The sequence below is a fragment of the Leucopleurus acutus genome (genome assembly GCF_964270905.1).
Source record: "Leucopleurus acutus genome assembly, chromosome: 16".
Classification (NCBI taxonomy): domain Eukaryota; kingdom Metazoa; phylum Chordata; class Mammalia; order Artiodactyla; family Delphinidae; genus Leucopleurus; species Leucopleurus acutus.
In genome coordinates, this window is record NC_139158.1 from 69249852 (window position 1) to 69274305 (window position 24454).

Genomic DNA, 24454 nt, shown 5'->3' on the forward strand with positions numbered 1-24454 from the left:
TTAGCTATTGCTGTAACAAATCACTACCACCTTAGGGCTTTAAACAACATACATTTATTATCTCAGTTTCTGTGAGAGTCGGGAATCTGAGCCTGGCTTAGCTGAGTCTCTGCCTTAGGGACTCACAAGGCTGTAATCAAGGTGACAGCTTGGCTGCGTTCTCATCTGGAGACTCAGCTGGGGAGGAATTGCTTCCAAGCCCCCTCAGGCTGTTGGCAGGATTCATTTCCCTGTGGCTGTAGAACCGAGGACCCTGGCTTCTCGCTGACTGTCAGCTTCTAGAGGCCACCCAGAGCTCCTTGACATGTTTGTTTCCTCTACATGGCTGTTTACTTCATCAAGTGAGCGAGGAGAGTCTCCAGGGCTAGTCTGCTAGCAAGACTCTTTTTTTTTTTTTAGTAAATTTATTTATTTATTTATTTTGGGCTGCACTGGGCCTTTGTTGCTGCACGCAGGCTTTCTCTAGTTGAGGCAAGCGGGGGCTATTCTTCGTTGCGGTGCATGGGCTTCTCATTGCGGTGGCTTCTCTTGTTGTGGAGCAAGGGCTCTAGGCGCACGGGCTTCAGTAGTTGTGCCACGCGGGCTTAGTTGCTCCACAGCATGTGGGATCATCCTGGACCAGGGCTCAAACCCGTGTCCCCTGCATTGGCAGGTGGATTCTTAACCACTGTACCACCAGGGAAGTCCAAGACTCTTATATGATGTAATGTACTATGGGAGGCGTCATCCCATTACCTTTGCTATATTCTACTGGTTAAAAGCAAGTCACAGCATATATACACTACCAAACATAAGGTAGACAGCTAGTGGGAAGCAGCCGCATAGCACAGGGAGATCAGCTCAGTGCTTTGTGACCACCTAGAGGGGTGGGATAGGGAGGGTGGGAGGGAGGGAGACGCAACAGGGAAGAGATATGGGAACATATGTATATATATAACTGATTCATTTTGTTGTAAAGCAGAAACTAACACACCATTGTAAAGCAATTATACTCCAATAAAGATGTTTAAAAAAAAAAAAAAAAGCAAGTCACAGGCCCCACTCACACTCAAGAGGAAGGGGTTACACAAAGGCATGAACACCAGGTGGTGGGAATACAGGGGGTGACCTTAGAGTCTCTCTGCCACTGAAAGCTTTGCTGAGGAAGGAACAATGGAGCCGGAATCTAAAAAATGAGTTAACTATATGGACAGGAGAGGGAACCACTGCCCAGGTAGAGAGAACAATGTGGGCAGAACAGTGCATGTAACATTTGCAAAGGATCTAGCACAGTGACTACCAATACTGTGTCACTCTCCTGCTCAGCGACCATCAATGGCTCCTCAGTGCCGATGGTTTTGCCCCATATTCAAGGTCAGACAGGCCATCTCCTTGCACTCACTTTCATGGTTTCACTCACCACCTCCACGGCTTCACTCATCACTTACACTGCGCCTGACCCTCCTGTACATACTCCATCTATATATAATTCAAGGCCCAGCATCAACTGATCTCTAAACAATATTTTTGGACATCTATTATCATTCTATTTATGAACAAAATTTAAATCTTTTGAACATCCATGCTAGACCCTCCTTGAATTGAAAAGCATACCGAGACATGATTCTGGATGCCAGATGGAGGGGAATGGGGCCAGAAAGTATATCTAAATAAAAAGAGGAAAAATAAGAGGTCCCCTTGCTGAAGGTTCACCCCATGGGACAGCTGGTAAGTCCTGCAGGGATTTTAGAACACACAGAAAGCTCCACTTCATAGAATGGTTAATGATCTTTTAGTTTTCTTCCCTAGGTTAGAAATCACAAATGGATCACAAAAGAGTTCGGTCAAACTGAAGTTTTCCCGGGAAGGACAGTTGGAGCGGGGAACTGCCCAGCCGCAGCCCACACTGCCAGGCAACCTGGCCAGGTCGGGCCAGTCCTCGACTGGCACCAACGGCTTGGTTGGCAGGAGTAGAGGACAGCAACGGAAGTCCCCTGCCCTCCAGCCTAGGGATCCCTGACCGCATCCAGAGCCTATCCCTGAAGGGCCTGGGAGAAGAGGCCCCAGTAGCACCGCAGCCTTAGCCACATCAGCAGGGATAGAGAACAAGGAAGGGAAAAGCACCCCGGATCGCAGCCCAGAATCTGGCTTCCTCCAGCCAACAGCTGCAGGAGGGGCTGAGTCTGGGGGCGAGGCCGGCGGTGGGGGCGGACCATGGGGGGCGGGCCGGTAGTGGTGGGCGGGGTCTGGTGGGGCTGCTTCCCCAGCCCCACCCCTGAGCCCCGGAAGGAGCAGGCCTTGGTTGCTGCAACTCCACCTGCCCAAAGCTGTTATTGAGGGCTGAGTCTCTGCAGCTGCCTTGGAGGTCAGAAGCAGGCTGGATCTAGGGGCGACGGAAGGCCTGACACCCCCTGGGTCTCTCCTCGCCGCCCTCCCCTCCCCTACTATCTTCCCTAGTGCCCGCTCCACATGGAAGCCGGAGGGCTTTTTCTCAATACCCATTAAAGCTTCTTCCTTTGCTTTGAGGGCAGAGGACCCCGCACTCCCTCCCCCAACAAACACACTATCTGATTCCTCCCCCCGCCCCCTACTCACACTGTCACAGCTTCCGTCATGAACTATCAGACTTCCCTGGTGGTCCAGTGGTTAAGAATCCGCCTGCCAGTGCAGGGGACACCGTTTGATCCCTGGTCCGGGAAGATCCCACATGCCGCGGAGCAACTAAGCCCGTGCGCCACAACCACTGAGCCTGCGCTCTAGAGCCCATGAGCCACAACTACTGAGTCCGAGTGCCACAACTACTGAAGCCCGCGGGCCTAGAGCCCGTGCTCTGCAACAAGAGAAGCCACCGCAATGAGAAGCCTGTGCACGGCACCGAAGAGCAGCCCCCGCTCACCGCAACTAGAGAAAGCCTGCGCGCAGCAACGAAGACCCAACACAGCCAAAAAATAAATAAATAATAATTTTTAAAAAAAAGACTGAACTATCCCCAGGTAGTTCTGCCCGGCCTCTGTACAAACTAGTCAGTACACTTGTAACACCGTTCCCACCCTTCTTCATCTAACTAATTCCAATTTATTTTTCAGACTTAGATAGATATCTACTCAGGAAAGCTTTCCTGGACCCTCCCATCCCGCTACCTTACATCACAATTGCCTGACTGCCTGTCTGTTCTTCTTCTTTCCCTTCTCCCTCCCCCCACCAAGACTGTGCCATCGCTGCAGCATCTCCAGTGCCTCACCCAGGCATGGGGCTCAGAATGATCATAAATGCCCTGCCTGGCGGTCCTCTACACCTCTATATCCTCTATACCTCTGCCTGGATGGGAGGTTCCTGCAGTTACTTCATGTCTTAGAACAACAGGTCGCAAACTAGAAACCCTTTGGTGTGGGGGAAGGGAGTTTATTCAAATACAGATTGCTGGGCCCCACCCTCAGAGTTTCTGATTCAGTAGGTCTGGAGTAGGGCCTGAGAGTGTGCATTTCTAACAAGTTCCCAGGTGGTGTTGCAGCTGCTGGCCCAGGGACCACACTTTAAGAATCATGTCTGGGACTTCCCTGGTGGTACAGTGGTTAAGAATCTGCCTGCCAATGCAGGGGTCACAGGTTCGAGCCCTGGTCTGGGAAGATCCCACATGCCGGGGAGCAATTAAGCCTGTGCGTCACAACTACTGAGCCTGGGCTCTAGAGCCCGTGAGCCACAACTACTTAGCCTATGCGCCGCAACTACTGAGCCCACGTGCCTAGAGCCCATGCTCCACAACAAGGGAAGCCACCACAATGAGAACCGTGCACACTGCAACGAAGAGTAGCCCCTGCTCGCCACAACTAGAGAAAGCCCACATGCAACAACAAAGACCCAACACAGCCAGAAATAAAATAAATAAATTTATTTTAAAAAAAGAAAAAAGAATCATGTCTTACAACCTACAGACTAGGAGAAGGTATTTGCAAATGACACAGGGCTTAATTTCCAAAGTATAGAAACAGCTCATACAACTCAATATCAAAAAAACAAACAACCCAATCAAAAAATGGGCCAAAGACCTAAATAGACATTTTTCAAAGAATCATACAGATGGCCAAATAAATGCTGGTGAGGGTTGGAGAAAAGGAAACCCTCCTACACTGTTAGTGGGAATGTAAATTCATGCAGTCACTATGAAAAACAGTATAGAGGTTCCTTAAAAAACTAAAAATAGAGCTACCATATGATCCTGCAATTCCACTCCTGTGTATATATCTAGAAAAGATGAAAACTCTAATTGAAAAAGATACATGCACCCCAATGTTCACAGCAGCACTATTTACAATAGCCAAGACATGGAAGCAACCTAAATGTCCATCAACAGATGAATGGATAAAGATGTGGTATACTCAGCCATAAAAAAGAATGAAATACTGCCAATTGCAGCAACATGGATGGACCTAGAGATTATCATGCTAAGTGAAGTTAGTCAGACAGAGGACAAATATTATATATCACTTATATGTGGAATCTAAAAAATAATACAAATGAAGTTATTTACAAAACAGAAACAGACTCACAGACATAGAAAACAAACTTATGATTACCAAAGGGGAAAGGGGGAGAGGGATAAATTAGGCGTATAGGATTAACAGATACACACTACTACATATAAAATAGATAAACAACAAGGATTACTGTATAGCACATGGAACTATATTCAATATCTTGTAATAACTTGTAATGGAAAAGAATCTGAAAAATAATATATATATATATATAAAAAACCAAATCACTTTGCTGTACACTTGAAACTAACACAATATTGTAAATCAACTATACTTCAATTTAAAAAAAAAGAATCACATTTTAGAGCATCAGTTTCTTCACTGGCAAAAGAGGATAACTACTGTCCCTCCTGTACTGGGTTATGTGACAATCAAATGAGACAATGCAGATGAAAAACTCAGCATGTTGCCTGCACCCAGGAGGTGCTCAGTAAGTGTCTGCAATTACTACAGGGAATAGGCAGGAGAAACGCCAGGCAGGGAAAACATGAGAAGGGGCAGAGGTGGGAAAGGGCCCAAGCAGGGCAGCTGGCCTGGCAGAAGAGCACGGCCCAGCATAGCAGCCAGGGAGTCCTAGTTGCTCTATGGAAGCAGCTGGGAGCCACACATAGTTCTGGAGCAGGGCAGTGACAGGTGGAAGCTGTATGTGGCAACATTAAGCAGGAGGCCGTTGCAAACCCCATGTGCTGAGTACTCCTTGGCTGTTTGACCAGTTATAGGGGTGCCAGATTCAACCAGTAAAAATAAAGGATATCCCATGAAATTCGAATTTCAGATGCCAATGAATATTTTTTTTAGTATAAGTATGTCCCAAATATTGCATGGGACATACTTACACTAAAAAATCTTTTGTTATTTATCTGAAATTGAAAGGTAACTGGGCATCCTTTATTTTTATTTGCTAAATTTGACCATCCTGGCCAGACCTCAACTGCCTGCCGCCCAACCTACGAGTCTTCCTCCTGCAGGGAGCCTGTGCAGGTTCCTTTGCTTCCCTTCCCACCTTCAACGGGGCCACCAGGAGTGGTTGAGGAGACACTCCCGCAGCCAGTCTTGCTACCCATGACAAGTGGCCACAGCTGCAGGCCTGGGTGAATGTGTCCTCCCACTTCATGCCAGGTTCACCCAGCAAGAAAGCAGTGGGGAGCAATAAATAATCATTGGGTCTGAGACTTAAAGAACATATGGCCACCAAGTTCTATGAAGAAGGCAGTGCCCCCTACACTGATGGGTTACTCAAAAAACAAACAGTGGTGTAAGCCCCTCCGCCCTGCCCACAACCGGTGAGGGAAAGGAGAAAATTGCCTCTATCCTTAACACCAGAAATGGGCATACACAAGCGCTCATGCTGCTTGCACGCTCCAAGGACGCCTTGGAAATGGTGATGTAAACCGCAGGCTAGAACAGGGTGGTCCCTGCCTCGCACATTTCAGTTGGGTGTTAGGACAAGTCATACTAGAGGCTGCCTGTCTTCCCCACCACCATAAGCATCAAATCCCAGATGATTCATTGTTCTGGAAACAAGCCTGTCGGAAATCCAATTTCTGCAACAACCTTTATGTCAAATTTTTTTTTCTAAGAAGGAACAATGAAAACAATGTGTACTCCATTTTTTTTAAATGTGATAAACATTGTTGAACACCTAGTGTTTGCCCTGCGCTGTGTGCAGCGTTTTATTTAGCTCTGTAGTTCTCAGCCTTGGCCGCACATTACAATCACCTGGAGAGTTTTTTTTTTTTTTTTTTTTTTTTTTAATTTCCACACCCCAGGCATCAGTATTTGCCAAGGGCATAGTGATTTCAGTGTGCACCCAAGGTTGAGAACCACTGATTTACTTCATCCTGTTTAATCCCCACAATACAATCCTGCAAGGTAGATTTTGTCTCCATCTTGCAGGTGAGGAAATTGAGCCTCAAAGAGGTAGCATTACTGTGGCATCTGTAGCCATAACCCCTGATCTGTCCTTCCTTCCCTCCCAGCCTCCCTTGAAGGATTCCTGATGTTTCCAGTTTTTCACTGCTGAATATAGTAGCTATATACAATGCTTCCACAGACATGTTTGTGGCATGGCTCTGCCCTCTGGCCACCTTAAAATAGCTTTGCTCCCGTCCCATCAGAGCTCTTCTGAGATACCAGCCAGACAGCCTGGTTTCAGGACTGACACCAAATGACTTTTGCTAAAGCAAGGACAACTGAGGCCAGTCACTTCCAGACAGGTCGTGTCATCTTGAGTCAGAACAAGAGCGGACACTTCTCACTCCCCACCGCCCAGTGCTTTCTAAGCCTGACTCTTTGCCATTGTGCCCCACCCCTCCGAGCTTTTCCTGGGTTCCCGCCCTCTTTATAGCAAACTCCCTCACCTCCTGACCTTTCTCGGAGCATCTTCTTAGCAGGGGCCATCCTCACAGGTTGTGGGAGACGTCTTTGGTACAAGACAAGCCACCAACCACAGATCCAAAGGATAAAACCATTCCCTGGCCCAAGCCTCGATCCTTCAAATCTTCGCGCAACCCGGGCTTACCTGTTTCCCTCGTGGCGCCTGCCGGCGGAGAGGATGCGCAACTGGGCGAGAAGGCTGGTCATCGCCTGTCCTCTGCTGGCCAGTGGAGGTATTGACCCCGCTTCCGCTCCACCAGGGCATCAACTGGATGGAATGGAGAGTGGGCATTTATTGAGCTCCTGCTGTATGTCAGGACTGAACCGGACACGGGGGTGTAAGGATGAACGAGACCTGTTCTCACGGAATTCAAATTCAGAGAGGCTGACAATAATCAAATAGTTATTCAAGCGAATATGAAATTACAGCTGTGGGCTCTGTGAGTGTATAATACGAGGGTCCGGTCCAGCCTTGGGGCGGGGGGAGTCAAAGCTGCCCCCGAGAGGGGACTTTTGAGCGCCAGGTGCCTCACAAAGTCATTTCAGGTAATCTCGAAAATCCTGCAAGGTGGCTACCCCCTTTGACAAAGTAGAAAAGTGGGGTCAGATTGGGGAAAGAATTTACCAAAGTCACACAGCGAGCTAGGAGCAAAGCCAGGAAGGTTTAGGTCGGCTCGATTGGAAAGTCTCTGCTTCTCCGCCGCTCCTGGAGGTGGGGCTGGTGGCGGGCAACTGGGACTTTCCTTCGGGGAACGCTAGAGCGCGGGGCAGGACGGGCTGGAGCTGGAGTGGGCGGAGCCTGGAGCCTGGCCTCGCCCCTCACTCTTTAAGGTGAAAGGACGCCCTTGGGCGTGGGGACTAGGTGGGGGCGGGGTCTCTTTGGGAGGTGGAGTCTAGACGGATTGGGACTTGCAGAGGCCGCCCTTGGCTCGTGGAAGGGGCGGAACCGGGATCTCACCCACTCCTAGAGGAGCCGGAAGTGCCTAGTGAGTGCGGGGCCGAAGACACCTGCTGATCTGTGCACTCAGGTAGAAGCGGCAGCTCCGGGGCCCGGAGTCCAGTGGGCAGCTCCTCAGGTAGGGCCCAACTAGAGCCAGAGATGAGGTATCCCTCCCCTGCCCCACCCTGCCCCGCCCATCTGTCCGGCCATCTGACCCTCATTCCTTCCTGTTCCCGGGCCTGAGGGGCCGGCTTCACTTCATCCCTCTCCCCGATCCAGGGGCTGCGGGCCCCCCCGGACATCCAGAATGTGGGATCTGGAGAGAGTGAGATGTAAAAACCTCTCAGGGGAAAAGTCTCACCCCAAGTTCACTCCAGACTAACTGTGTCACCTTGGGGAAGACACCCACCCTCTCTGGTACTGAGTGTCCTCAGTTGCAAAACAGGGTCTGACCCTTGCCCACCTGCCCTGAGACTGGGCAGGTCAGATGAAGTAGTTGCGAAGGCTACAGGGGATCCTGGGTGGAGCTGCCTCCCTTCCAGGGCGATAGCAGTGCTGATTCTCCTGCCGCGTCTGGTCCTACACGGAGAGCCACATCCCCACCCCTCCCTGAATCTGGGAGCCCAGAAAGGCTGAGGGCTGACAACCAGGGCAGCTTGTTCTGGCTTTCCTGTGGTGGGATTGTGTGCAGGCCTGGGAGGCATGTGGATGTTCCCAGAGTAGGCTCTGAGGCCAGGGTACCTCTTGAGGCCCTCCTGGAGCAAAGAGCGGGGCCACCATCATGCAGGGCCTTGAATGCCAAGAAGTCTAAACTCTCAACTCAGGGCAGGGGCAGTGCATTGGAGTCTGACCTGTCGTGCCCTCAGGACCAGCCCGGGTGAGTGGGGCTGTCACGATTCCAGACACAGTGCTGCTGCTATAGGTGGCGCGGGTGGGCGTTTACTGCATGCTGCTGCTTTACACGGGTTACGCCATGAATCCCTCATGCACCCCCATGTTACCCCATTCCAGAGGCCGAAAATGAGGCTCAGAGAGGTGAAGTGATTTGCACAGGGTCACAACTAGTGTCAGGGAGGGGATTAGAATCCAGACAGCCTCATGCCTTAACCACAGTGCCTGCTATCACCCAGGATCTGGGCATTGGTCATAAAGCCTTGACCTAGGCACCTGGAGGAGAAAGGAGGGGCCCGATGAGCAGGAAATTGGGGAATAGGACTCAGAGGGCTTGGGAGGGAGGGGTACCCATGAGTCCTGAGAGGAATTCAGCTGACCGGGTTCCCCAGGGGAAGATGAAGTGTTTGATTTTAGCCATGTTAGTTTGGGGGTCAAGGGTGGTATAGGGGAGCCAAGAGGAGCTCTCCTCCATCGGGAGCAGACCAAGGAGGCAGAGCTGGTCCTGGGGGCAGGAGATGCCTTCAGGGATGGGGGCAGGTAGCAGAGAGGAGCCCGGGGCTTGGCTCACAGGAGTCCCCCTCCCTCTCCACAATGCTAAGCAGGCAGAGATGGGGGCATCCACTCGTGGGGCGGGAGGAACAAGGAGAGGAATGACTTCTAGGCTCCCATGACATTAGAGCTGAGAAGGTCTAAGAAATCCAGGTCTCGTTTCATAGAAGGGCAAACTGAGGCCAGCAAGTTACTTGCCCTAGAGTACTCCATGGGTGGATCAGAGTAGGACCCAGGTGCCCCCTTTGCCACTCAGCTCTTTCTGCTATTTCAATGGCTCTCAACTGCGGGCAATTTTGTCCAGCAGGGGACATTTGACAAAGTTTAGAGACAATTTGGTTGTCACAGCTGGAGGTAGGGTGCTACCTGGCATCTAGTGGGTAGACTAGGAATGCTGCTAAACATCTTACAACACTCCCGCCAACCCTGCAACAAAGAATGATCCAGGGCTTCCCTGGTGGCGCAGTGGTCGAGAGTCTGCCTGCCACTGCAGGGGACACCGGTTCGTGCCCCGGTCCGGGAAGATCCCACATGCCGCGGAGCGGCTGGGCCCGTGAGCCATGGCCGCTGAGCCTGCGTGTCCGGAGCCTGTGCTCCGCAACGGGAGAGGGCACAGCAGTGAGAGGCCCGCGTACCACACACACAAAAAAGAATGATCCAGCCCCAAGGAGCAGGGGTGGCGAAGTTAAGAAGCTCAGTAGTAGGTGGAGCCGAGCCTGTCTCCTCTGCCCCCTCCCCATCCACCCACCCACTGCCTGCTCTTTGGCTCTCCGCAGAGCAGATAGCTCAGACTTGGGCTGCCAGCTGGGCAGAACTTTGCCCCCACTCCCGGTGTGCCCCTCCCATGCGTGCTTCTTTATATTCCTGGAAGCTTCTGGAGTCTTCTCTGCTTTTCTTGGGCACAGTGGTCTAGAGCCCTGCCTACCACATGTCTCTTCTTGTCAGTCGGTCTGTCTCCCCAGACCCATATTCAGACTTTGGTGTTAAGGACAGAGAAACCAAAGTGGGAGTTTTCACCTATCACATAGCAGGTGCCTTGCAGATAAAAGATGTATTCAATTTGAGTGACGTTTTTGGGGTCCAAAGCGTTTCATTTTTTATCCCAAATTTTCACTTTAGCAAATCTCACAGGACCTTATGTTTGTGAAGCTCTCCATTTCTAACCAGCTCCCAGGTGATGCTGGGCCCTGGACCACATTTTGAGTGGCGAGGCATTACAGCGCTGTGCAGAAGTGGGCTGGGGGCTGGGCGGCCCTCTCTGCAGACAATGGTGGTGTGGTTTGGGGACCATGGAGGGGAAGGAACCATGGTATGGAATCAGGAAACCAGGATATGAGTCATCACTCCCTCCCTCCATCTATGGCCTATTAGCTTCATAAGGTTTGGATAAGTCACTTGACTTTCGGACGCGCAGGCTCAGCGGCCATGGCTCACGGGCCCAGCCGCTCCGCGGCATGTGGGATCCTCCCGGACCGGGGCACAAACCCGTGTCCCCTGCATTGGCAGGCGGACTCTCAACCACTGCGCCACCAGGGAAGCCCCCACTTGACTTTTTTGAAGGGTGATCTTGCATGGCAGGCGGAGCTCCAGGGGTTCTGATGCAAGGTCAGAGGGAAATGCCCTGTGGAGCTGGGATGGTTTGGGGTCCTGGCAGCCAGAAGGGCCTAGGCCACTGGCAAGGCCAGCAGGGAAGGGGCGACGAGCTGAAGCTGGCAGGGCGGGCACCATGCCAGGGTAGAGGTGGCTCTCATTATGTCCCTGGCTCTTCTCTGCGGCTGCTACAGCTCCTGCCTCTGGCTCACCCAGCTCTGCCTGTTGTGGGAGAGCTGGAGGGACCGGCCTGGCTGGGGGAAGAAGGAGCAGCTTTGGTGGGCCAGGGGCCAGCCCAAGGCCTGAATGTGGGTCTGAGGAGTAGGGGTCGGGGGCTGAGAACTATGTCCTAGAGACACTGGGGTCAGGTTGTGGCCATGGACGGGCTTCCCACGTATCCCAGGGAGACTGGGAAGAATTTTGGAGTTTGAGCCTTAAATTTTGTAGTTTGGGCCCAGCTATAGGGGGTGCCCTACTGCAAGCATCTGAGAACTGGGCAGAGCCTTAGGTACCTGAGGTACCCCCACCCCGGCCTCCCACAAATTAGCCACAATAGCCCAGCAAGGTCCCTTCCAACTTCTAGGACCAGGAGGCAGCAAGACAGCTGAACCCATTTCTCAGATGGAAAAACTGAGGCTCCCTCCTCCCCACTTCCTGGAAAGAGATCAGCCTTCAGGACTGTCACCTGTTACCCAGCAGGGCCCTGGGCCTGATCTATCATGAGGCTGCCCCTTATTGCCCCTCAGGGAGGGGTGCCTGTCCCCACAGTTGGGCCATCCCAGTGGTTCACACCGAGGGCTCTGCAATCACACAGGCCTGTGTGTGAACCCTGGCTCCTGACTAGTGGCCGTGGGCAAGTCACTCCACCTCTCTGAGCCTGGGCTGGCTTGTCTGTAAACAGGTATGATGAAACCTGCTCGGCCAGCCTGGCAGGTTGTTGTAAAGATGAAATGAGCTGCGGTCATCATTACTCATGGCATTTAGAGGCTCACAGCGTCCCGGATGGCCTTACCCGGTGCCCTGATTTGACAGATGTGGGCAGCAGCCCTTGGAGAAAGGAGGTGGCCGTCCAAGAGCCCCACGGCCGGTGGGGATTAGAGCCCACGTCTTCAGGCGCACCTCCCACCCCATCACTGCTGCCCATCTGCAGAGGTGCCCCGAGGGCCACACGCTGTAAGCCTGGGGTCCCAGGGGTCAGGCTGCGGAGCCCCGTACGGAGGCCGGTGGGCCAGGCCTTGGTCCCAGCACCACCTCCCTTTACCAGCACAGCCATGAACTACGTGGGGCAGCTGGCAGAGACTGTGTTTGGGAAGGGGCTGTACCGGGGCCTGAACCCGGCCACGCTGAGCGGGGGCATCGATGTGCTGGTGGTGAGGCAGGCGGACGGCTCCTTCCGGTGCTCGCCCTTCCACGTGCGCTTCGGCAAGCTGGGCGTCCTGTGCTCGCGGGAGAAGGTGGTGAGTGATGGCGGTAGAGGGACCTCTGCAGGGCGCACTCAGGAAGCCGGGGTAGTCACTACAGTCCCAGGACACGAACCAAACCTCCCTGGGGCAGGGATGTGTCCTCTGGACAGGCTTCCCTTCTTTTGTATTTTCTTGGAAGGTTTTGGGTTGGTTTGGGGGTTTTGGTCCAGGAGGGCCCTTATTTTCCCCTGGAAGCAGCACAGCGGGGCAGCCTTCTGTACTGGGGCCATCAGACCTGGCTCCAGCTTCCTGAGACCTTACCTGTGTATTCCTGGTAAGTCACCTCACCTGAACAAATTGATACACCCTCATTACCTGGTGATTAAATAAGAGGTGATAGCACTGTCCCAGGGCGAGGCATGGGGCTGAGACTCAAAAATTACCTCCTCACTCTTAGGAAACCGGCACCGTCTTCATGGGGCTCAGGTGAACGTGACAGATTTTTGTTAGCACTGAGTTCTGGTTCTGGTTTGGTGGGCCCAAACCCTCTTCACACTGGGGTGACTGTGAATCTTCCAGAATCCTAATGGGAGAGTGTAACCTTGAGAGAGACAGTATAGCTAAGTGGTTAAGAGCTTGCGTTGTGGATTCAGACCTTCTGGGTTCATAGTAATTCCCAGAGAATTACTTAACCCCTCTGAGCCTCAGTTTCCTCATCTATAAAGTGGGGATAATGATGGGAGGTACTGCCAGGGGTTGCTGTGAAGATTAAATAAGATGGTCTATGTAACACACTGGACGAAGTGCCCAGGAAAGTGTCATTCTTACTGTTGTTCATGTTACCCACAAATGTTCGGGCACTCTTCTGCGGGTTGGGGACACACAGGGACAAGATTGGATCGTGTTCTTGTTCTTATGGGCTGTGGGAGAGAGAGGAACACAGAAACCAAGGCATAAACAAGAATATTGAGATGGTGAGCAGAGACCCTCAGAGTGGGGAGCAGGGGGCTCCCCGAGGTCTGGGGGGAGAGAGTTCCAGAAAGTGCAGTGCTCTGGGGCAGCAGGGAGCCTGTGTCTCCAGGACCAGCTGGGAGTCCAGAGGACTGAAGCATGGGAGTAAGATCCGACGGTGGGGAGCCCCATCCCACCACGCCCCATTACAGGTAGACATCGAGATCAATGGGGAGCCAGTGGACTTGCACATGAAGCTGGGGGACAGCGGGGAGGCCTTCTTCATCCAGGAGCTGGAGAGCGATGTGGTAAGTGCCTCTGGGCCTGCCTGGCCCTGTCTCTTCATTAGTGTTCCCTCCAGGCGGGGCCTGGGGATTTGTCACCGTCCCCACCTTGGGGAGGACCCCATCAGCGAGGGTCTGAGGCAGGGGTCAGGACGTGCTGGTGGACCCTGGGGAGGGATGGGGGCAGGAAGGGCTGGTGCTTTTTGGGGGACGTTTTCTCAGAAGAGGACACTTGAGCTGGGCCCCTGAAAGGGGAAAAGGAGGCCCTCCCTGGGCAGCTTGGAGAGGAGGAGGGTGCCGAGCAATGGCCGGGACTGGAAAGCATAAGATGGCTTGTTGTAGATCTGGTGCCGGCTCGGGGCAGCTGGCACATGGAGGTGTGGGAGCGGGGGAGGACCAGAGGGGTGTTTGCAGAAGGGAGGCAGGGCCCAGCAGAAGCCAGTAGAGGTGTTTAAAGTTTTGACAAACTTAATAATTGAGCCCCTACTCTACTGTAGGCCAGAAACAGCAGTAGACCTGGATGAGGGGTGACCCCTGCCAAAAAAGAAGTTTCTCAGACTAACCTGGGAGACAGACATGTAAACAACAGATGAAAGAACTATTTGGTTATTGCAGCGAAGGGGGTTGGAACTGAGGCTGAAAAAAGTCAGGGCAAGCTTCCTGGAGGAGGTGACACCTGGCTGAGTCTTAAAAGGGGAAGCAGGTGTCTGCTGTGGTAGATGTGGGCAGGGGAGATGAGAGGCTGATGCCCAGGTTTCTGTCTGGACTGTGTGGTTGCCGTGGGCTGCCAGAGGTGTAGGCACCCCTGGGATTGGGGCCACTTTATCTCTGTTAGGGAACATTGAGGCCAGCAACAGTTACAAGGCCATGCTACCACTGGCTCTGTCCAGCCTCCAGGCCTGTTTTCCTGCCCCCTGCCCCCAAGCTGCAGACCCCTCAGCCCTGCCCCCGATCTGCTCCACAGGAAGACATGCCTCCCCACCTGTGCACATCACCCATCCCTTGGGGGGGCCTGTCTGGGTTCCCTTCGGACTCCCACCTGGGCACAGCCAGAGAGCCTGAGGCCAGCATCGCGGGCACAGCCTCCACGGGGTGGAAGAAGAAGCGTCGCAGGAGGAAACCCAGGCAGAAGGAGGACACGGTGGCAGCCAATTCTAGTTCGGAGGAGCTGGAGGCAGGCACTGGGAGTGAGCTATCCCTGCTGGAAAAGCCGAGGCCGGAGCCCCCGGGGTATGTAGGGGGTTGAGGGTGTAGGAATGCCACTTGGGGTTCAAGCACAGTGTCCTCTGCTGATGCTGTGTGACCCTGGGCTAGGTCCTTGACCTCTCTGGCCTTTAGTTGCTTTGCTTCATCAAGCCTCTGATGTCCAGGCTTCCATGCCCTGCCCAGGTTGCCTGTCCTATCACTGACCATTTATTTCCCTGTGGTCCCGCAGCAGTGTCCAGCCAGAAGGAGAGGCCTCACCGCAGCCGAAAGACATCTACCCCTACTCCGATGGGGAGCGGCCCCCCCAGGCCAGGTGAGAGTCCAGGTGGGCTACAGGCAGAGACTCAAAGCCAAGGTCTCAGAGGGCTCTCCACTTACATTTTTCTGATGAATAACGACATAGAACATATTTATTGTGTTTACCAGCCATTTGTGTGTCTTTTCAGTAAAGTGTTGACATTCAAGTCTTTTGCCCATTTTTTTTGTTGTGGTAGAACACACATAACGTAAAATTTACCATTTGAAAGGGCATAATTCAGTGGCATTTAGTATGTTCACAATGTCGTACAACCATCACCCCTTATCCAATTCCACAACTTTTTCGTCACCCTTAGTGGAAACCCTACACCCGTTGAGAAGTCACAGCCTTGCCCATTGTTTCGTTTTGTTTTGGTTTTTCTACTGGATTGCCTTCTTAGTGTTGATTTATAGGAGTTCCTTATACATTCTGGATCCAACACAGGCATAAATACGTGTTGCAGAAAAAATTTTCCCAGGCCAAGGAGGGCGGCAGGGGGTGGCAGGCTGGCTTGGGGGCCTCTGAGTTCTTGCTTCCTGCAGCCTCTCAACGGGTGGGCTAACATCCCCCAAGAGTGACTCGGAGCTGGAGCTGCGGACCCCCGAGCCCATCCCCCTGAGAGCTGAGTCCCACATGCAGTGGGCCTGGGGGAGGCTGCCTAAGGTTAGTTCCCCTGTGTCAACCCTCCATCCTTACCTTTCAGCGGCTCCGTGGCCCCTGCGGGTCAGGACTGGAGTGACTTGAGACTTGGGCCACCTCCCTGAGGCCTTTTGGGGTGTGGGAGGCAGGCCCTGCACCGCCCCTGTCTTCCCGCATTTGTTTGCTCGAAGGTGGGCAAAGCTGAGTGGCCCGCGTCCTCAGTGGTCCCTGATGGCAGCTCCAAGACAGCCTCTCCACCTCAGGGGGTGCCCAGCACCCCCTCTGCCTCTGTGGTTGGCGTGGACCCTTCGGGAATTCCAATCCCGCAAACAGGGCCTGGCACCCACCTTCTTCACGCTGACACGGAGGTGCCTGCTCTGGTGGGTCCCCCTCTCCAGCCCCCTGAGAGAGAGGAAACCACGACTCAGAGTTCCGGGGATGTGGGCCTCCCTCCTCCTTCTGAGTCGTGGAGCTGGGCTGCTTTGGAGGCCCCCGCTTGCACAGGGCAGCCGGAGGGGATCTCCAGGAGGAAAGGTGAGTGATAGCTGGACCCCTCCCACTGCTTCCCTGGCCTCACGTTATCCCCTGGGTGGACTCTGGAATTTCAAGCATGTTTGAGCACCTACTGTGTTCCGAGCACTGTTTCTGGCCCCGGCCCTCATGGGACTCACAGTCCAGAGGGGTAGACAGATGACAGACGCATAACAGGAGGAGCATGATGTTGGGGGGGCGGGACGCAGGACAGAATCATTGGTTGGGACGGGGGCTATTTAAATCATGTGGCCAGGGATGGCCTCTCTGCACGGGTGATGCCTGAGCTGAGACGTGGGCCATAAAGATCCAGCCGAGTGAGGACCAGGGGAAGAGAATTCTAGGCAGAGAGAACATCAAGGCCATGAGGAGGGAGAGAGGTTTCATATCTAGGAACTGAGGCAGCTGGTGTGTCCTGAGCGAGGCCAGGGAGAGGGTTGGGAGGGGAAGCTGGCACCTGTGCTATCCAGATGGGTAGTTACTGGCTATATGTGGCTATTTAAAATTAAATTTAAATTAATTAAAATTAAATAACACTTGCAGGACTTCCCTGGCAGTCCAGTGGTTAAGACTCCGTACTTCCACTGCAAGGGGTGCGGTGCGATCCCTTGCTGGGGAACTAAGATCCCATATGCCACACGGCATGGCGAAAAGGAAAAAAAGAATTAAATAACACTTAAAATTCTACTTTTCCATCACACCACATTTTAAGTATGCCCAGTAGCCTTCTGTGGCCAGCAGCTACCCTACTGGACAGTGCAGACATAGGACTTTTCTAGCATTGCAGAAAGTTCTACTGGACAGTGCCACCTTAAGGCATTCAAAGGTAGGGGGACGCACACTGATCACAACACTAGTCCTCACGGGTTAGGTCTACATATGTCCCCTCCTCTGCTCTCAGGCTCCCTGAAGAGAAGCCAGCACCTGGGCCCCAGTGAAATCTACCTGGATGACTTGCCCTCCCTGGATTCTGAGAACGCAGCCCTTTACTTCCCCCAGAGGTGCCTGGGTTCTGGACGCCAGGGTGTCCTGGGATTGGGGCCTGTGGGGCTAGGAGTCGGCTATCAGGGGCCTGGGAGGGCTCCAGCCCCTCCTCCCAGCCTCCTTGTATTCATGTCACTATTGGCCCCTTTGTCCCCAGCGACTGTGGGCTGGGGGCCAGGAAGTGGAGTGAAGCCGGAAGCCAAAAGTCTCTGGGGGACTGCAACCCTGAGCGGGAGCCAGAGCCCACTCGGGACACAGCGGACACAGTAGTGCTGTCCCTCTCGGGGGGGCTGGCTGACAGCGGAGACATCTCTGTGGGTATGCTCAACTGTGGCCCCCCACCCCTCCAAGGACTGTCACTGAGCCCAGGGGACGGGAGAAGAGAGGGAAGACCCCGGGGTGGGGGGGTAGCAGAGGTGTGCACGACTCTGGGGTTTGTGGAGCCCACCCTCGGCCAGCAAGCGCTGGGCATCTCCAAGACCCCGTGAAGCAAATGCTAAGTCATGCTAGGCTGTGACTTATCCTGTGAATCCAGGATGGCAAGTGCCTGGGGTGGGACCATCAGGGGCCAAAACCCCAGGTAGCAAGGAGCCCTGCTAGGTCGAAGACCCAAGTTGCAGGAGGCCTGAGCAGCAGAGGTGGGGCAGCTGGGAGGGGCGGGGGCAACGGGTCACGTGGGATGTGCTGGCCTCACCCCTCGCTCTCTGTCTCTGTGCCCAGAGAAGTTCAACCAGCACATCGTCTCCTACCAGGACCTCGCCCAAAACCCCGGCCTCCTGGACGACCCGAACCTCGTGGTGAAGATCAACGAGAAGTGGGTATCGGGACTGGGCCGCTGGATCGCCCCGCCCTCCACGGCCCTAACACCCTATCTGTCTCTCCAGGCATTATAACTGGGCTGTAGCTGCCTCCATGATCCTCTCCCTGCAAGCTTTCCAGAAAAACTTGCCCAAGGTAATGGTTATAGCACCCCTGGGCCTCCTGGGGGACGTGGCCATAGCCTTGGGGTCGGGGGCCCTTGGCAAGGAAGTGGAGGGTGGGCAGAGATGGATGGGCCTGGGGCTGCAGGACCCACTCTGAGAGAAGAGACCCAGGTCCTCTGAAGCCTTGCCCCAGGCTGTGTGGACGAAGCACCCCCCGCTTCCCTGGTTTCCTGACATGGCTGAATCCATTTGGATTGGATTTAGACTTGACTTCCAAGGAATTCAGGACAAACCAGAGGCGACAGGGACGTGCCTTCAACAGGAGGTTTTGGGATCTGCGAGACGGTCTCGGGAGATGGAGGTCCTACCCCTCACTTTCCTCTGAGACCCTCTGCAGGCTGGGCTGCAGGGGCTTGCTTTATCAGCACACAGTCGTTGAGTACCTACTGTGTGCCGGGCCCAGACTGGGGACAGTCGTGCCCTCATAGGAAGACAGTTAGTCAAAGACTCAGCCAAATGAATATAAAATTCAACTGGGAAGGAGAGGTCTGGGCTGCTTTGAGAGCCTCCAACAGGGGGTTTGCTGAGCAAGTGCCCGCTGGGTAGAGGTCTGAAGGATGAGTAGGCAAAGGGTGGGGAACAGCATGTGCAGGTGCTCAGAGGTGGGAAGGACCAGCCTCTATAGTCCCTCCCAGAACCTCTATCCTGTGCAGGGCTGGCCTGCACCTGCCCCTTCTGCTCCTCTGGGAGCCATCCAGTGCCCCACCCTGGTCTGGCCCATCATTACCGGCTTGGCTTGCCCAAAGAACCTCACTCACCTGATGTTGACAGCTGGTGCCTCCCTTTGGTGAAGCTCAGCTCTATCCTCTGGCTGGTTCTGGGTTGGAGCAAGGACCCAGAGCTTGTGGGAAGAGAGAGGGTCCCCCCGTGCTTGGCTTTCCTCACCTTACCCAGAGAGACCCACCACCTAGGGGAAAACTCTCCCAGCCTCTTCCCAGCCCCAGTGGACACCCTGGCTGTTTTCCTCGACTTGGGTTCTCCATTCTGTGTTTGCAGGAAGCTGATATGTCTCCTAGGCGGGCCTGGGCCCTCCCTGGATTTATCTAGCACAAATCTAATCAGAATTTTTCGCAGGGTCATGTTGTCCCCACCAGACAATGACGGTAACAAGCAGAGAGGGAGGCTGTTCACGGGATAGATCACTGACCTTAGGAATTGCCCATGTTGGTCTTGGAGGTTGAGGGTGGTACTGACTAGAGACTGTCCCTGCCACCAGTTGGTGGCATCGTGCAGGGAGACCCAGATCTTGAGAATCTCCCAAAGCTCTGCCTTTAGCTACTGGGATAGGGAGACTGAGCCACAAGGTCTGGAGGCCAGGCCAAGGCTGGGCTAGAGCTGGGGGCGGGGGGCCAGGGCTGGGTGGAGTGGAGGCGGGCAGAGGTGGCCCTTGTTCTCCCATGCTTATCTCCTTGAACCAGTGCTCAGAATCCCAAGATGGGGGTGAGGATGCTTCTTTAGCGTCCAGATGTTGGTAGCACCTTGCTGTAGGGTCAACCCCAGACTCTGGGCCCATGGGGGCCCCAAGGGCAACGTACGGTGGGTTTTTGTGGTACAGGAAAAAATGCCATGGCCTTCATCTGCCCGCAGAGCACCGTGGACAAGCTGGAGAAGGAAAAGATGCCCCGGAAGGGAGGGCGGTGGTGGTTTTCCTGGCGATGCAGGGACTTTCCGGCCAAGGAGGTGGGTGGTCATGTCCACAGGGCGGGGCCGGCACAGGCAGGAGGCGGTGTTCACTAGATGGATATTCTCCCCACAGTGCAGAGCCCGGAGGGAGAAAACCACAGCGCGGCAGCAGCAGCTGGGGTGAGCTGGATCTCCTGCCTGGGGCTCTGCAGCTGGAGCTCAGCCTGGGAAAGATCACTGTGGGAGCGGCAGTGGAGCCAGAACCCCTCCCCTGCCGTGGCATGTCTTTGTCCCTCTGCAATCACTTCTACACCTCTTCTTTCTCCTGGGACATGTCCCCATGTCACAGATGGGAAAGCCTAGATATACCAAAGTTCTCGCAGCCGGGAAGTGGCAGGGCTGGAATGGGTACCCAGACTCCCAGCCCAGACAAAGGGCTACCATACGAAGGCAGAGAAGGGCTTCCTCTCTCCACCAGGGGCCAGCTGGCCCCAGCTGACCTTGCTTCCTTTTTTCATGTCTGAAGTGACCCAGAATGTCCAAGGCTGGGTGGGGGGTGATCAAGGACGGGCTGACTGCCTCCCACAGCAGGTGGGATTGGCCACGATGCAATTCTAGATTTTTCTGGTGCACATCCCCAAAGCAGGTACCAGCATCCTAGCTGTGGAGAGCGGCCTGGGGCCTGGGCACCCCGGGTCTCTGCTCCAGCTCTGCAGTCACCGTTCTGGGTGTAGACTGCTGGCCTGTATCCTGATGTCTGCTGCCACCCCCAAAATGGGTGGCACCTAAAGGGAGGGGTCCTTAGAGGGGCAGAGACCAGCAGCAGGCTCCTTGCGGCCTGGGTGAGGGGTGGGCATCTACAGGAGTGAAGGCCTTGGCTGGGGGAAGTGGCTCAAGCGCCGGGCGGCCCGCAGGGAGAAGACGGAAGCCCCGAGCAGTGAGGACGATGCCCCCGACAGCCCCATCCTTCTGGAGGCCCCCTCCCCACCCCTCTCGCCTCCAGCCCACACTCCTACCTACAAGAAGTCCCTCCGCCTCTCCTCCAATCAGATTGTAAGTGTGTGCAGGTGTGGGAGTGGCGGGCCTGAGAGGACGGTGTTCCCGAGGCCCTCAGGGCCCAGCTGAGGAACGGCCTGTGTTTCGCAAAGCCCCGAATCCATCCCTGTGGCAGCCGCCTGCCGGCCTCTGCTTGCGTCATCCGGGGACAGCTTTCTGTGCCGCTTCTTCACGTGCCAGCCCATTCTCTGTTGGATGTTCTCGCTAGAAAAGCCCCCTCTATGGCATCTTAATATACCTACCTGCGGTGGGCTGGCTGGCTCTGGGCCTGCCTTTGGGAGCTACAGGAACCAAACGGCCCATGACAGCCTCTCCGATTCTGGCAACCCCAGGCCCCCAACTCACACCTCGGAGTAACTGTGGCTCCTGTCATGTCTTCTTCCTGCGTGGAACTCTGTGGTCAGAGAGGTGCCCAGGAGAGTCTGGCGCACCTGGTACAGAGTGGCTGCCCTGTGTGGTTCCCTGGGGCTCACACCCAACTCGGGGTCAGCCAGGTCACAGGCTGTGGCTTAGAACTGCCCTGATCCTTATCTCTGGACCAAGGACAGGGCTAGGTCTCTCTTTGGCGGGGATGTCCCAGGTACCCTAGCCCCAGGCAGGAGGCTGCCTGTGAAGATCCCCACAGGGGCCCCTCTGTGGAGTGGGGTGTCCCTCTGCCCAGAGCAGTGCTGGCCCCAAGGCTGACCTGAGAAACCTGGACGGGGTCATGGGCCAGGCTTGGTCCGTGAGCGTCATCTCAAAGCTCCTGTGCCTGGAGCTCTGCAGGCCCCACCAGCACCCCTCACTTCCTCCTTGAGCCGCCTTCTGCCTACATGGCTGTCTCTGATGAGCTCAGGAAGGTTCCTGAGTTGGGAGGAACAGGAGAAAGAGAGGCCCATGGAGATGGACGGCCACAGTTCTGGGGGGGTTGGCGGTGGGCGGACAGCGTCCAGCTGCGGCAGCTCACAGTTCCCCCCTTGCGTGGCCTCAGCGGCGCCTGAACCTGCAAGAAGGTGCCAACGAGGTGGTCTTCAGCGTGACCACCCAGTACCAGGGCACCTGCCGCTGTAGGGCCACCATCTACCTGTGGAAATGGGACGACAGGGTGATCATCTCAGACATTGATGGTACCATCACCAAGTGAGACCCGGTCGGCTGTGGAGGGGGAGAGGGAGGGCCTGGGGACTCACCTCCCTCTGTGCTGGGGGAGGGGGGACAGGGAGAGAGGCCCTCCCCTCCCGATGGGCCATCCTGGGATGGGGGCGGGGCCACACCCACAGAGCAGGAGGGCCACGTGGGGCTGCCTTGGCGTGACCATCACTCTGGGTCTAGGTCGGATGTCCTGGGCCACATTCTGCCCCAGCTGGGGAAAGACTGGACACATCAGGGCATCACTAGTCTCTACCACAAAATCCACCTGTGAGTGCCTGGACTGGGCTGGGGTGGGACCCCAGGGAGGGAGGAATGGCCTGGCCTCAGCCCCGGGAAGCCAGGCTTGGGGACCCACAGGGAAGGAGACCAGGGCAGGTCCCTGGAGTGCTGAGACCTACTGGTCCTCAGTTCTCCTGTGAAAGACTTGTCTCTTGGGGCTGCGGTCGGGCTCTGAGTCTAGCTGCTGGCCTTCCTGCCGTAGGCAAAGCCTACAGACTTGCCCAAGTCCTCACCTATCCTGGTCCACCTGGGCCTCAGGACTCTGCACGCTTCTTCTACCTCTCAGCCCTGGCTCAGCTCTTAAGTTCCCTCCTTGCAGAGGCTCCAGGGTTGGGCTGAGCTGGCCGAAGCCCAGAAGGCGAGATGGGGATGGCTGGTCTCTTGACGGCTCTGTGCTACCCCTTTGTCCCGCCCCCAGAAATGGGTACAAGTTCCTGTACTGCTCGGCACGGGCCATCGGCATGGCTGACCTCACCAAGGGGTACCTGCAGTGGGTGAGCGAGCGGGGCTGTGGCCTCCCTGAGGGCCCCATCCTTCTGTCTCCCAGCAGCCTCTTCTCTGCCCTGCACAGGTAACCGCCCTGCACAGGTAACCTCCCCATGGGACGTGAGCCCACAGCTCAGCAGGGGGTTGCACAGGCCCACTGCCAGCCCTGCACAGCCCAGGCTGGGCCAGCATCAGACCTCGCTCAGGTGTCCACTGGGTCAGACCCTGTCACCAGCACTGTCACCTCACCCTGCCATCCTCTGGTCGCTAACCCCTTCCCTGCCCATGGTCCCAACTGCCGCAGGGAGGTGATTGAGAAGAAGCCGGAGGTGTTCAAGATTGCCTGCCTGAGTGACATCCAGCAGCTCTTTCTGCCCCAGAAACAGCCCTTCTATGCCGCCTTTGGGAACAGGCCCAATGTGAGTGTCCCCTCCACGGCGGGGGCGGGGGGCCCGAGCCACCTTCTCCACACCTCCCAGCCCACCGACCCCTCCTTGTCTCCTGTAGGATGTCACTGCCTACCGGCAGGTCGGCCTGCCTACATCCCGCATCTTCACAGTCAACCCCCGAGGAGAGCTCAGCCAGGAATTCATGAAGAATCACAAGTCCACGTGAGGCCAAACCCTGCCACGTGCCTCCACAGCCCAGCCTCTCCCTGGGACCCACGCCACCCTGCCCCCGCCAGGGACCCCCTCCCCGGTCCAGGGCTCCCGGGAAGGACCCCTCCACCTGCCGTGGTGGGGCTGAAGCCCGGCAGCGGCTGAGCCTCACTCCAGCATCTCCTGCCCGTAGGTACGAACGGCTCGGTGAGGTGGCTGAACTCTTCTTCCCACCTGTGGCCCGTGGCCCCAGCACAGACTTGGCCAGCCCCGAATACAGCAACTTCTGCTACTGGCGGGAGCCACTGGCCCCTGTGGACCTCGACACCTTGGCCTGAACGAGCCCTGGCTGCTCCCCAGGACTGTGTGTCCCAGGGCATGGGGGTTGGAAGTTGGATGCTGCAGGGCCAACCCACTGAAGGGGAGGAGGGGGCTGCGGGCTAGTTGTGGCCTCTCCTGTCCCCTGCCTTTGCCAGCTGAGCCATGCTACAGGCCTCAGCACGGCCCTGCCCTGTAGCCATTAAGTGACTGGGTCCTTGCAGCGTTCTCCATACCCTTGATATCTGTCCCTGTCACCCTGGGACCCTGCCTCAACTCCTGATAGGACAGAGACAAGAAGGAAGCCCCTATGAGGTTTGAGACCTGTAAGCCCAGGAAAGGGTTGGTGGCAGCCAACAATCAGGGAAGAAATTTTCCCCCGACCCACTTTGGGGAGCCTGGACCATACCCTCTGAAGCTAGACCCTACATAGCCCTGGCTCCTTCCCATAGCTCTGGAGCCAGACATCACTGCTCTCCCACGCTGGTGTCCTGATTATCTCAGCACATCCCAACCCCAGATACTCTAGGGCCCCTCCAACATCTGGGAAGGGGGGATCCCAGGGCAGTGCCAGGGCTGAGGGGGTGTGGCTTAGTACATACCCAGCTGCCATCCCTGCCCCTCCTCACACCCCTGCTGAGGACACAGCCCCAAACCCTGCCAGGGCAGGTGCCTGGCCTCCCCCAGCCTTTGCCAGTCATTTCACTGCCCGCACAGCTGCTGAGTGAGCTTCTGCCCAAGGAGCAGGGCTGACACCCCACTGCAGCCTTCCCGCCTACTGCCTTTGGGGAAGAAAGTTCCTTTAGACAGGCTAAAAGCT

The 24454-nt window shown here is 55.5% G+C and overlaps 1 protein-coding gene across 1 annotated transcript; it reads left to right on the forward strand.

The window, feature by feature from the left end:
• Positions 1 to 12104: 12104 nt before the first annotated feature.
• On the forward strand, positions 12105 to 23695 carry LPIN3 (lipin 3). Its single transcript, XM_082856438.1, has 19 exons — positions 12105 to 12320; positions 13430 to 13525; positions 14466 to 14731; positions 14937 to 15020; positions 15548 to 15668; positions 15836 to 16178; positions 17077 to 17176; positions 17317 to 17477; positions 17880 to 17973; positions 18044 to 18113; positions 19730 to 19822; positions 19899 to 19945; positions 20680 to 20818; positions 21792 to 21940; positions 22133 to 22219; positions 22650 to 22802; positions 23022 to 23136; positions 23225 to 23328; positions 23510 to 23695. The coding sequence occupies exons 1-19, from the start codon at positions 12135 to 12137 to the stop codon at positions 23652 to 23654; spliced, it is 2553 nt and encodes an 850-aa protein (XP_082712564.1). The 5' UTR covers positions 12105 to 12134; the 3' UTR covers positions 23655 to 23695.
• The last annotated feature ends 759 nt before the right edge of the window (positions 23696 to 24454 follow it).

Excerpts from the sequence above, each read along its gene's own strand:
- LPIN3 (XM_082856438.1), top strand. The coding sequence starts at position 12,135 with ATGAACTACGTGGGGCAGCTGGCAGAGACTGTGTTTGGGAAGGGGCTG. Across the intron at positions 19,946-20,679 it reads GCGCGGCAGCAGCAGCTGGG|GGAGAAGACGGAAGCCCCGA; the intron begins GTGAGCTGGATC and ends GGCGGCCCGCAG. Across the intron at positions 22,803-23,021 it reads CTCTTCTCTGCCCTGCACAG|GGAGGTGATTGAGAAGAAGC; the intron begins GTAACCGCCCTG and ends CAACTGCCGCAG.